The 14,298-nt window shown below is 41.8% G+C and overlaps 1 protein-coding gene across 1 annotated transcript in view; it reads left to right on the top strand.

Moving 5' to 3' along the window:
* The window catches only part of LOC117536853 (collagen alpha-1(XIX) chain), a 103,408-nt gene that overhangs the window by 33,079 nt on the left and 56,031 nt on the right, over positions 1–14,298 (top strand). The window contains exons 12-14 of the mRNA XM_034201935.1: positions 2,161–2,190; positions 2,295–2,321; positions 2,862–2,906. Of these exons, the coding sequence (XP_034057826.1) occupies positions 2,161–2,190; positions 2,295–2,321; positions 2,862–2,906 (102 nt within the window). The remainder of the gene's footprint in view (positions 1–2,160; positions 2,191–2,294; positions 2,322–2,861; positions 2,907–14,298) is intronic.

The following is a 14,298-nucleotide window of genomic DNA, read 5'->3' on the forward strand; positions in this document are numbered from 1 at the left end:
TGCTTACATTGTGTTATTCTGGCGTCAAAAGACTTCAACCTCTTTCCTTATATGACTTTTCGTGGCTGCCCGTATGTCACAGTCACCAAACAATGTTATCATACCTGTCCATTGTTAATACTGCAAGGCTTTTACATGAAATAGTATGGCTGTGTTTATTTTAAAGCCTGTCACATTTAATAGAAGCAGCCCACCTGCCAGTTTTCTGACAGTTTGAAAGTCATAAGACATTCATTTCAAGACATACTGTAAATACCAGTTAATGGCCTTCTATCGCACATAGTGCATATCTTGACATATTTCTGCTATGCATCATAAAAAGCCTGACCTTCAGTTTTTTATCACAAACATGATGGCTGGCCTTTAGGATAAATCTTTTAAAAGTCAAAAATATATTGAATAGATTTAGCCGTAGCCGTTTCCACTGCACTGCAGAATGTTAAAGATGTTATTGACTGAAGTTTAAGGAGTTATTAATTAGTATCTTCCTTCACAGGGTGATATCGGTCTGCCTGGAGCTGCAGGGCTGCCTGTAAGTTCACTGTGTTACATTTACATCTCATTATGCTATCTGTGATGACATTTCACAGCCTTTTTTTGCCGAGTTGGTGCTACAAGCAGTGTTAAAACATCTGGCCCACAGTGATGGGAAGTGAGGCACTCAGGTGAGCAGTGTCTGCGTCACATTACCATCACCTGGGAATGGGTCAAACAAGAAGCAGATAGACAGGGCTCGGTGGGCATCGTCACTTGGGCCAAAAAGGACAGGGATGAGCGGCCAGGCGCAGAGGAATCGAGCACCCGGCCTCCGCGTAGGGGGGGAGGTTGACAGGTAGCTGTATCCCACATGGGTGAGAAATGCACCTATTGGGTCTTTCACTGCAAACTTGTAGCATTTACAGAAACCTGGGGAGAACGACAACACACTTTATGTATTTCGATCTTATGATTGGACCGGCTTCCTGTATGGTTTTGTAATATCTAGAGGACAGAGAACCCAGAATTGTGCTCATTCAAATTGAAGCTACATATGTCAGCAGGCAGCAGATATATGTACTAGCAGATGCTCACATTGTCACTTATCAACACACATAGGGAATGTGTGGGCATGGATGCAAACCCACATACTCTCAATGCACCGGATCCAGGGAGTTGACGGCTGTTGGAGATTAAAGGTATACTACGGGGTGGTTAGATAATTATGTACACATCATGAGGGGATCAGCCTTACAGTTTTAATCAGCTCTGGAGTGACAGAAATACTGTGTCCCACTGCTGCTGGCTTGCCCCTTTTATGTCACCAAAGTGCCTATACACTGTACCCACAGTACCCCACCAACCACATTAGCTTTTTCTCCAATGCTAATTTTTTACATCTACAAGGACGAGCAAAATAACAATCTCTCCCTCTGAAGCAGATACGGTTTCAGCAAAACTTTTTCAAATCATACCAGTAAATTGGTGGGTGAGTGTAAGCTGAAAATATTGAGCAAGTTATTAAAGTAGTGTATACTATCTGCGGGGTGGATTTGCATTGTATTGCTTGTTACCCAAGGTCGAAACTCTGTGCTCGCAATCCAACAAAATATGTACTATTGTATATGAATAATTGATGTATTATCAGAAGCCCTGCACAGACTAAGTCATGTTTTATTAACGGTGTCACAGGTCAGAGCTGTCACTCTTGTTTTATAGATTTGGCTGCAAATATCTCCTGGCTGTCAGCCTCCTTGTTAAATTATTTTCCTATTGTTTGTTCTTTGCATGAGGCCTTCGACTAACTTGAAAGACATATGTTCTGAATGTCCATTTCTGCAGCTGTTTCCAAGAAAAGTCAACGGCGTTTGACTTTTGGATGCCAATTGAAAGAAGACACCAATTATTTGGCTTGTATTTGAAAGATGAGATGTTGTATGTGGCCTTGTAACCATTTTGTCGCCTGGTGGACAGACGACTCTGTCTGCCCTTTCCTGACAGTGGTCAGCAGGGTGTCTGGGGGGTTGTAATAGCTATGCTCTGACTTCTGTTTTGGTCATCCAGCTAGAGATAATTACCTCTTTACCAACTGTATTCTGTTGCCTATAAAACTGCCAAACATGTATTGGTAAAACCATACAGGATGAATGTTTTCTTATGTTTGATTCTTTGCTTGATTCCTAGGCTGACAAAGACTGTTTCAAAGGAGATCAGGTACTTAAATAAATGAATATTGTTTTCACAAAAGAGACATCTAAACATTATGTATTCTTGAGTTTGTTTTATTGTAATCATGACTCTTTATTTGCCACATCTAGGGCCTCCCAGGTGACAAAGGAGAACAGGTAACACCTTTCAGAATCTTACTGTCATCTGTTCTTCTCATTGCACAATGTCTACATAGCATATTCTTGAGCAATCAAGTACAACTATTAAGGTCCATCTAGCTATTATTGAAGCCCCATAAGTATATCTTTGTGCAATCATTTTAAAACAAAATCACCACTCAGTACGCAGCTTTATTGACTTCCTAATTGTTCCTTATATACTGTGTAGAATAATGGAATGAAGCTCTGATCAACTGAGGCTGAAAATGGCCTATTAAGGGGATCCTGGAGAAGTCACCCAGAAATTGTTCATGAGCAAAGATGGAAACTGCAGCTGTACACACACTCATTTATATCTTCTCATGCTAACTTAACTAAGCTAATGCTGCATTCCCTATCACTGCAAATAAGCCCACTGGTTATCCAATGGTCTGTTGAAAACATGTGGCATAAACATCTGTCTGCATCCGTTTTTATAGGAAGCCAACCGTTATTTCTTCCTGCATTGCCAAATGAATGTAGCACCTGATTTACTAAGATACATATGCTTTTCCCCAGGGTGTGGCGGGGGTCCCAGGGGAGCCAGGAAAAGAGGGCAAAAGGGTGAGTAAACAGGAACAGTCCACCAGTTGTGTGGCGTGACTGAGAGGACCCGTCTGGTGAAAGGCCAAGCAGCAGCTGAGTGGCTGTTGTTATTTTTTGGGGGGGAGGCGAAGATGATCCGTGGCAAGGAAGGAAGAGGAGGTGTGGGTTTGTTGTAAGACAATTAATGAATGGGTTTCATGGTCAAGGGGTCATACACACTCACAGTATGACTGGCAGCACACATGGTACAGTCCCCCCGGGTGACTATAGTGGACAGTATTCAGTTTATACAAAGGCCAGTCAATGTCAATGCCTGGATCAACTGAAACATTGCACCACATTTATTAACGTGTCCCGCCTGACTGGATAAGTGTCTGGATTTGTAAAAGTATACTTTTACAACAAATAGCTTTTTAACATAACAATAGTATTTATGGGAACGTTTCCTAAATTCTTGTATTTGAAAAGTACTTTAAATGTATGTTCGATGCTCTGACATTTGTGTTAGGTCAACATTATGACACTTTGGTGGCCTGACGACAGTAGGAATGTTGTTGTTCCTTGACATCACAGCTGAAAGGCAGTGTTAAAGGACAGGTGGAGAGAGCGTCCTTTTGTGTCCAGCTTAATTGAGTCTTGTGTCAATACTTTCGCTCGTGTCACTGTGTTTAGAAATAGGCCCTTCCGACTTGCTTGGAAGGTCAAAAAACAGGAAGAAATCATTGGAGCAAAATATAAAATATATAGCAGGTTGAACGCAAGCACACCCATAAGTAGGTCACGCAAATGTTCTTTTCACATTGAGCAAGAGACGAGATGATGCACCTCGAGACATCTGGATACAAGTATCTCAAGAATTCCACCCGTCTGTGTCGAATACATTCAAACTTGTTCCAATAACATTAGCAATTTATGACCTGTCTGTCATCGGTTGTAATATCTCTCAAGTGATCCATTCCCACAATGCATGAAGTAACAGAATTGTAAAGTATTTGCGGTCAACAAGTGAGCTCAGAGGCTGGTGCAGATGTTCTTTAGTTGCTGTTGTCTTTCTACTTTATTGGTGAGGTGTTATTACGTACCTAACCGGACTTAAGTAGGGATTCAGCATCAAAGGGACCGTGGGTCAGAGAGGCATCAAATGACTGTGTGCACTTTTCTTCTGGAACACAGTTTTATGAGGAATCCTTCAATCATAATTGGTTTTGACGAATAGAAAATCACTGTTTTTGCTTCTTGGTTTCCTATACCATCATCATTCTCATAGTGTCTTTGAAGATACTGTAGGTCAAAGAGCCACAGGGCTTTAAACTGGCCATTTCAGACATTCTGCTGTTGTTGTTGTTGATGCTGAAGACACCGTTCTGATCTATTAATACCCCGTCTTTGATGACTAGCTGTCTTCATGGTGACTGTTAACGCGCTAAGGTTTCCGCTTATTCTTAGCTCTACGAGTCACATGTGGCGTCCCACTTGTTGAACCAATGTGTCTTACTGCAGTTCCACAGCCTATTTCAGGACGGTGGACGTGTATCATTATCAGGGGCTAGCTAGTGGCCAGCTGATACAGCAGGAGACTCTCACCCAATTAGCAACTCTTTTCCACGCTCGCAACTTATTGATTTCACAAAGAGCCATGGAGGATGCACAAATGATGCAGCATATCTTGACACTGACTGACCAATCTGCAACCTTCATAGAATAGCTGGGAGAGGAAAGCTTTCACAAAGCCTTAGATCCAAGACCTTCTCTCACACTGTCCACTTCAATTTATTGTTGAGGGAAATACAACCACTCTAAGCCATTTAGATCTACTTCAAGGATATGTGGAGGACATTGTGGTCGGGAGAAGAGGAATGATGCCATCTGCACTGATCCATCTCTGAAGCTCAAAGCAACATATGCAAGAGTGGATATCAAGGGCAGCCACCCAGCCCCCTCTGTGACCCCATGTCTAACATTCACAGCATCTTGATTTTATATTATTACCTTGATGGATGGCTAATGCAGTTTGTCAGGGTGGAAGTAAGGGCCACTCCGACCCATGTCTAGGAATTTATGGGAATGTATTTCCACATTTGCCATTAATAGTAATATGAAAGGCTTGGTTCTTATGGATGGCATTGACACAGAATGACAGGCCAAGAGTCAGACTATGGGGCACATTACAGCAGTTCAAAAAAGAATATTGGGAGCCCCAGTAAAAAAAGATATTTCCCTCTTGCTAACTGTGGTGTGCTAAAATATTAATCAGGTGCTGTGATGATGTGCTAAGCTGTGTGTTGTCATTGTTGGCTGACTCTGTCCTACACGGTCGATCAGGCGAAAAACGTGCATGGTGAAGAGAACAACCGTGGCGTTTTCACGGTGGTCATTTGTAAACCAAGTATTCGTTATTCATACAGTGCAGAGAAGCGCCTGCCTGACACCTATCAATACATACCAATGAGAAACTGTATAATAAAGTCTTGTGTGCAAGGGATGTAGGATTTGGTAGCAAAAAGAATTGCAAAAGTACCAAATGACGTCATTTTCCACGCTCAAAATAGGATTGAAAACCTACGCTCGGTCAATGCACACTGCTTCCGTATACCCAAGATACACAGGAACGTCACGGCAAGCTTGGTTTATTCATGTCGTGCCAAAACTCCCCAGCATTCTGCGCTTCAGTTGTTGGCACAGAGTTGTGAGTGGGTTTAGTATAGACATGGGTTCATTCCTGGGCAAGGCTGTAAATTCCCGTGGATTAATAAATAATCACCTTAAGAAATCCCCCATTACAAGGTGGGTCTTGGAGTTTTTAATCCATGCCTAACACCCCATTAAGCCTTATTAGATGTATAAATGTACCTGTATGGATAAAATAAGTCCATGCTAAGTATAAGTCACCGACAAATGCCATGTTGATTCTCATACTGTATGTTGCTATATCTTCATACAGAATGGACGGCGATTTGTTTTAATGAGAGTTTCTAGGACGATTGCATTAGCCTTATAAATAAAGTCTATCTATACACACTCGCATACTGTAATATATATGTTGATAAACGATGAAATATTTTCTTTGATGCGTTTTGCTGAATGCAAATAATGTGAATGCAAAGCGTTTGAAATCCGCTTTAATCAACTGAGGGCCTCTAGTGTGCCAAGGAGTTCTTGTGTCCTGCTTTGGAGAATGCACACGTCTGACAGATGTGCTGCACAGTGTTAGTTCTTATTAGACATACTGTAGCTGTGCTGCACAGATGATGAAACTCCAGCAAGCCCTAGAGGAAGCAGAACAGTGCTACTGCTCTGTCTACGGATGTGTTCTCCTCAAATGAATTATGCAGCCCAGATCCTCTTACTGATTTATTCATTTATTTATTTAAATCTACTTGGTTGGTTATTTATTTAGTTACTTTGCTGTGAAAGTGGACTATTTGGCACAGTTGGCAAAGTATACAGATTAATAACCTCAGATCAGTAATACACATGAGAGTGTCCTTTATCGTGCGTGACCTGATGATATTTCTGTAATCTTTGATGCTACAAATACTTTTCCATCAGGTAAAAGGTGACATTTTCAACTGACTGATTTTCAATTGTCTCCAGTTTTTCCCTCTTGTCAAATGGCTCTGGTTTCTCATTGAAATATTCCTGTGTTCCTCAGCTGTGGGGGGATCACACTGTGCCACAAGGGATTCCTGCCTCATATGTCAAGGAGATAAGAGAGGACAAAAGTCACAAAACAGGTGAAAAGGCTTTGAGACCATTGCTAGATAGGCCACACAAGATGACCTAGTAGAGGGAAAAGCCATTAAAGAAAGACTTTTAATCTGGGAGAAATCCTTTTTCTCACTAAATGATATGACCACACCAAGACCACAGAGAAAATAATCCGCTCCGGCTATTGATGGCTATTGAAAAAACATTAGAGTGGAGCTCCAGATATGGCAGCGCTTTGATATTACTAACAGGTTATTTATCCTATGCTGGATCAGCTCCCTCTCTCAGCCTTTCACAGTAGACCCTCTGCAGCCTCTAATTAATGGGTCCTACTGACAATCAATTACTCATTTCCAAGTCATTGTTAGGTAACATCTTTAGTTAAATTATGGTCGTAAGAACTTGATGTTTTTACAAAGCTGATGGTTGGTAGGATACCTTATAGTTCAAAGCTTCATATATTGCTTTGACATTCAAATGTTGCACATATATGTTTAGCATGTATTCCTACACATTTGCAGATAACGATGAGGCTGCACTAATGTTATTTGCATCGTATTATTTTTAAATTTGGTTCAAGAGTATTTTTTTCTAGTCAGAAGGTCAACATTTATTGAAAAAAAAACATGATAAACTTCTGTCTAACGAGATATTCCACTTTGCAGCAAAGTAGCAGCATATTCAAACATATCAACAATAACTAAATAAAAGTACATTTGGCACCCTAGCTTTATGTTACAGATGTACAGACATGCAGCAGTATGGAGTCTTATATTAGTAAGCTTTTTCCCACAAGCTCATATCAGGGAAGTTTTGAGACTCTTTAGACATGTAATCCTTATACCAGAAATCGAAAGAAACAACTTGTCATCATGATGATCACTTTATGAAGACAGTTTCTCAGTAAAGATACTCTCAAGTTATATGGCAGATATGACTATTTATAAAATAATATGACTCTATTTCTCTAATCTTACACTGCTGTCACATCATATTCGTCAGCTGTCATCACTTCAGATTGAGTGGTAGCACATTACCAGATCAATGCACGTCAATGCAATTGTTGTGCAGGCAGCCTTTCAGTTCTTCACTTGTGACATCACATTTGAAAACATTTGATGAGATTCAACAGCAGCTGGTTGGCCATATTAAAGTGACATGGATATAATCTGTCAGTAGTAAAGGCAATATTGTCTGTCTTGTCTTTGCTTGGCAACTGTACTTGTCTACATTTCCCAAGGAGAGGGTGGTAATTGCTGTCTTTTGGAAGTGATAGTGGTGTTTACATTTTCCATCCAAGCCCTTTGCTGAATGACTGAGACAGCTGTCCATAATTCTTGACCGAAGACACAGGCGTATTTCTCCCCATCATTTTTGCACCTTCAACCTTGTGCTAGCAGCACATTTCTCAAAGGTCACCCGTCTACTCGATGCTTAAACTATAGGTCAAATGTATTTCCTATACCAGGGAACAATTATATAACAGTTAACTTTTGGCATTTTCTCTCCTACCAAACTTTTGTCATGTTCTCTGATCTGAAGGCACATGTTACTTCATGTGAGGGCAACACAATATAATATAATAATTATTTTAACAGGGCACGGCTATCCTTCTCCATTCGATGGCATAATGCAGGTCAAAACATTAGTGTCAGAGTAGAAAATAACATTCATCTACTTTAAACTAAATCCATGTATCCCCATTGTGCAGTAAATAGTATTTGTCATTTAACCTAATTTGGTTTGAAAAAGTACGCCGTTCTCTGAAACCAAATGCATGCTGGAACTGCAATTTAGCTTCCTCTCCTCTACAGGGCTGAGCAAATGTTGTTTTGAGATAATTGAGCCACCACAGTATATATAATATTCATATTATATCTGATGGACTTGGCTCAGGTTCATTTGGATGGGTCTGTGTGTCTGCGGAGACTAAAGCAGGCAGTGACAGTGATAGGGAACGAATTATGGTTCGGCGTATGGGGACTGGAACATTTGGCAGCGGTTTCCCGCTCCATAGGTGGAGGCAGACATGAACAGCGATGCAACTGTAACAGACTGTTGACCTCTACCAGAGCACCTGCAGGGCGAGATTATTAAGTAACGAGTCCCTGGTGAGAATAGCTGCCTTCCTGCCAGAAGTCCTCCATGGGAGGCTGCCTCTGATTTGGGTGATAGAGTAAATGCATTAAATTACAACAGCTGTTTCACTGAAGCCATGCTTTATTCATTCATATCTCAATATACAGTATATATTCATATCATTTATATTGAAGATAAATAAATTATAAGTCATGGCGAAATGTAAATGTTATTTAAATCACCTTGACACATTTGGTTTATCTTCAGTCATTTTATGGTACATTTTATAATGCAATTCGAGAATTATTACAAACTGAGGCGAAATACAGCATATCTGAATGTCAGCAATGGTTTATTTGTAGCCCTTGAGACACAGTTGGTGACCATATTGATGGTCAGTGTCAGTGTTTAAATACAGTAGCGTGATGTAGATATGTAGTTACAGTGTTGGCCCGACCCGTAGAAGCTCAATGGCAGAGTAACACGGAGAGAGGAATTTACAGGTCAGCAGGGGCTCACAGCTGGGATTTTACGGCAAGATTTACACCCTGTGCCATTTTACAACAGGGGGGGGTGGATGTGTTAACCCTGTGTTAAACAAAAAGGAATAGGTTATTCTTCTCTCTGTCTCTCTCTCTGTACAAAGTCATGATGAGGAAATACAGAGAGCCACATTTTTGACACCTGTATTACACCAGGAGGTAGCGCGCTTTCCCAGTGCACGAGGCAATTAATCTTGTCAATGTCAAGTGCATTGGGACCGAGCATGAAACAAAGATTTGACCTGATTGGCTATGAAAAGGTCTCACATTTGGGCACAGTTGGGGAAAGAAGAGGGTTACAGGGGAAAGCTTTTGGCACAGGCAAGGACAGATGCACAGAGCTTTGATTTATCTGTCTGACTCTTGTCTTGTCCCAGCGTGCCTCAGTATGGCGACATCCATGGGTGTTCAGAATAAACACACATTAATTGGCCAATTAATTACAGGTAGGAATACAGGGGGCAGGGCTTCGAGATGGCCACTTGATCACAAGTTGTTCGTCCACTTTTATGGTCACCGCGTTTAGATGTGTTTGTGTGTGTCTCTAAGTTGATGTAGAAGTGTAAAAAGCTGGTGTTCAACAAGGGGCAATGTAGGGCAACAGATCCTCAGAGTGTTGGATAGGCTAGCTAAAGTTGTCCAGGGCCTGGTTCTCATTCACACATCTACAACCTCACAACTTTCTCAGGACACATCCTCTACCACAGTGGCGCTTCAGGCAATACACGAGTGCGTCCTTGCTGCTCCGGTGTCAGAATTCATCAGGGCCCGGTATCCCCTTGGCCTGTGTCTAATACCACGGCAACATTTTCAAATTGTGTTTCAATGTCTGCCAGGTCATAGCAGCACTAATGGAGTGTCATGTGTCAGAAAGGGTCAGCAGAACTGAATTTCGCTCGACTCATTGAAGTATGTGAGTGTACAAGAGGTGGCTGGCCCTTGCGACTGTGCTAGGTATCGCCGTCCATACCCAAACGATGGGATTTCTTTGGCTCCAAACAGTCTCGTAATATACAAAGACACTTCAGAGAAATGCTGTGAATGTAAATACCTTTCTAAAAAGGGGCGTTTTGGATCCAGGGATGCTTGGATTGAAGCGTGCCCTGTGTAAGCCCTGTCTGTGTTAGCTGTTTCCCCGGCCAAGGAAGAGGGAGGAGGGCTCAAGAGTGCAGGGGGGGGGAGGAGGCTAGAGGGGGAGGAGGAGATTTACCCCTGCACACTGCAGAACACAGTAGTGGGGAGGCTGCATCACTGTTACAGCCTGCCATCCATATTTTGTTTCTTCACACTCTCATTCAAGCCTCAACCAATTTGGATACATTCATCTGTGTCCACTTTAATGGCATGCCAGGGAGCATTGCATTCACAGTAGCCTGATATTATACTGGCAGTTGTGTGCAGGACCTTAGTGTAATCTCTTATGCGTGGTGAGTGATATGAAGCATAAGACTCGCTGAGGGCTAGAGTACCCGGAGTGAGCGCCCTGTGGATCTTTGCACAGTGTATTCACTCTGACCTCAAATATTTGATTTGTAAAATGAACCAGGGTTTATTCAGAGCAGATTTCCAGCTTCTCCCATTCACTCGTTGGATAAAGCAGTAATGAAACACTCAGTATCTGTAAACACAGGGCAGGAGCAATCTGCTCGGGATGAATAATACACCCAAAATTCAAGATGAGACTGGGACATTTCTTAAGAGCCAGGACCAACAACAGCATCCATTAGGAGATGAGAACACTGAAGAGGCAGCGCCGGCCTCCTGAGGAGCCAATGCAAGGAAACAATGCACAGACAGGCGGCTGATTGGTGGGAATTGAGCCCGTAGTTTAATATAGATTTATCATCTTCCCCACATAAAAATGCAAATTCAGATAGTATCATCAGCTCTCTTTCCTCTCCTTAGGAGTTGTTAAAATCAATGAGCTCTTAAAACTCATCCGTGAAGACGCGGCTGTTGTAAAGAGCTTCTCCAAGGCTCCCTTGGGAATGCCTTGGCTTAGTTTCCGAAAGACATCCACTGTCTGCATTTCCTGTGTTTGCCTTTGGCTCTAGTGTTTGCATACTATGTGGCAGTGAGGATAATTTCTTTTTTTTTAGCTCTATAACGGTTATTTTACCCAATGATATGCTGAGTTCTATGACTGGATACCCTTGTATTGCCACCTGTGTCCCCTTGTATTGTGTGGCAGTTGAAAAGACGCATAATGTGGTATGGAAATTATTGTCCCTCTCTCACTCTCACAGCTTCTTGCTCTCGTCTATTTCCTTCTCTCATCGTTGTAAGCCCTCTACAGAAAAATCTCCTTTACGGTATTCAGTGCCTAATTGCCAGACTGCCTAATTAGGGATGTTACCCAACACACATCATACATTCATGCATTGAGGACATCTATCCTCTCTCATAGAGGGCTTACAGTCTCCTCATTGGCTCTGTCCCCCCACCGTGTACGACATTTGTCATGAAGCTAGTTTGCCATCTAGTGGCGTGTGTACAAATCACTATTGAGTCACGTGGGATCTGGGACTGAGTCTCTGTGAGGGAAGCCTTCATGGAAAGCTTTAGCCAACAGACTATAGGTGCAATCTTGGCCAGCTGAGCTGTGTCTTAAGACGGCTGCAGTGTCAGCCATCTCTTTATACGTGCCTGAATATTTAGATGGCTGGGAGTTAAAGAGAGCATTGTGTGCCAGTCAGAATGGTGAAAAATGCTAAGCTGCATTTGAGCCCCTGCCAGGCAGCTGTCGACTTTGCCGTTCTCTTCCTGCCCCGGCCGCTCCTCTTAACCCTCAGTAAACAACTGGAACAAATCCTATTTTATTGAGGCTTTTACCAAGTGCAAGGGATCTCTGCAAGCTCCAGTGCCCAGGCATTTTCTGAGCTTGTGCAGTGTCCTAAGATGGCATTCAGCGAGGGCAGTCACAAGTAGGGAATTTGCACTGTCTGTCTCTAATTGGATCCTTAATCAGAAGCAGGTGAGGCTGCGGTCTCTGCGGTTTCTTTTGTGACATTTTTAGAAAGCAGCATAAATCAATATTTACCTCAGAAGCCTTGAAAGCTGATTTGACACAGTGAAAAGGGCTTTGGTGAGAATTCAGTGAACTGCAGCATATCGAGCTGTATATTTGGTGAGAATTTACTGAATGTTTGTCCCCTTCTCCAACTGATACCCAGCTGATATTATGAAGCTAATGCCTAGAAGCAGCTGGGCTGATGTAATGTAAGAATTCAATAAAAAACATGAATGTAGGTGAAGTTGGTAATGCATATCAGATAGGTCTTTCTTTCCATATAAAATAGAGAATAACATTTACTGATTATACTTGGAAAATGCTGCAGAAATGTCTGTATTTTAGAGATCCTGTGGGTATACATATTTTCTAGTATTGCAGATTTTTCTGGGTCTTGGTGAACATTTTTATATGAGAAGTCAGAAAATATTTGCAAGGTGAAAGGATGACATTTCAGAATTAATTGCAGAATATATTAGCCTTTGCTGGCAATGTGAGTAATTGTCTGTATTTTGTCTGAATCTGGATACAACAAGTGTTCCTAAGGGACTCAAATGACCAAAGGAAGGAATGGTTGTATGTTTCCGCCTTTTTTTCGCACCTTTCAGAGACCTGGGACCACACAAGCTAAATCTCTTTGGGATAAATATTGTGACAGGCTGCGTAGCGAAGAACTTTCTCCGAAGCGTGTCTGTGTGCATTCTGCCTGTGCACATCTGTGTATTTTTAGTGTTTGGATACACTAGTTCCCACTTCTATATGTGTAATTTTGGATGGTCTACATCGACACTCTTTTTGTTAACTTTGGACCCACACTGTATATGAACACAGATAACAATAACGGAAAACTCCATACCATCTACTCTTTGTCCGGTGAATTGTTAGATAACATTGGGATATAATGGTTTACGGTCCTTACTGTTGTGTACACATGTGTTTACCAAGCAAATACAGCTGCTGCTTATAAGCCACATAGTCAGTTCCAGTTAAACGCAGTACAGCACTTAGACAAAAGGCTCAGGTGGCCCGAGTACACGCCCCCGGAGGGAGACAGGGCTCAGCTCAGGCAGAAAGAGTGGGAGTGGCGTGTGAGTTTTTCAGTCAAGAAAAGGTCATCTCCCCCATGAGCCACAGAACATTGTCGCAGACCAACTTGGCTTTGGTAATGTCACATAGTTTCCCTACAGGGCGTAAAACTTCTGTGTCACACGAGATACAGGGAGAGGTATGAAAAGCAAGGAATAGTGATAGTCTTTCCAGGTGTCCAGCTTATGTACATTGTGTGATTTATCCGTAAGAACAGTTTTCAAGGTCTAAACCTCACTAAAATTCTCAAATTGTTGCTTCAATTAAATAACAGTTTAAATATATATGTCACAGTAAAATATAATTTTGTAGAAAATGAATGTCATTTGAGAAAAGTATATTTTGGGAGCTCCAGTAGCTTATAATGCTATAAAAGCAAAAATCAAAGATAAGATTGTGTTGGAAAAGATAAAGATATCAAACTTAAAATAATCAAATTAGTTCATAATGCCACTGATAGCTATCGCTGCATATACAACCATTTAAAAAAAAATCTTTGCTCTATGCTGGGTGTCAGGTCTGAGTTGGTCCTGCGGTGTTTATTTCAGAAGGCTTATCTCCTGACCCCTCTTGACAGCGGCATTTGTCAGGTGGATTATGTGGCCTTTTGATGGAATATCTGCTTTATTGCAAAAAGTGTGACATGTTCTGGCCTCTACATTTTACACCACTGTGTTATCCCAGTATGGGTAGTCAGACAGGGAATGTCTCAGAGAACATGTTGACATTTGGGATAAGGATTATGGAGTCATCATAAACGAGCTCTGCTGTGTGTCACTGTCACTGTTGACTCTGCTTTCAGATTGTGTAGCAGGACTGAGCCTGGCCCCCTGGATGTGCTTTCCTTTGGCACTTTACAACGCATGGTAGAGTGCAGGCTGGGATCCATGTGGATTAAGTCGGAAGTTGGAAATACGCCGTCAATCTACTGCAGCTCAGAGGTGTACTCACTCTAGCTTTACTAGCCCCATTATTGAATTAGTTG

This window comes from Gymnodraco acuticeps, unplaced genomic scaffold (assembly GCF_902827175.1).
Source record: "Gymnodraco acuticeps unplaced genomic scaffold, fGymAcu1.1, whole genome shotgun sequence".
NCBI classification, from domain to species: Eukaryota; Metazoa; Chordata; class Actinopteri; order Perciformes; family Bathydraconidae; genus Gymnodraco; species Gymnodraco acuticeps.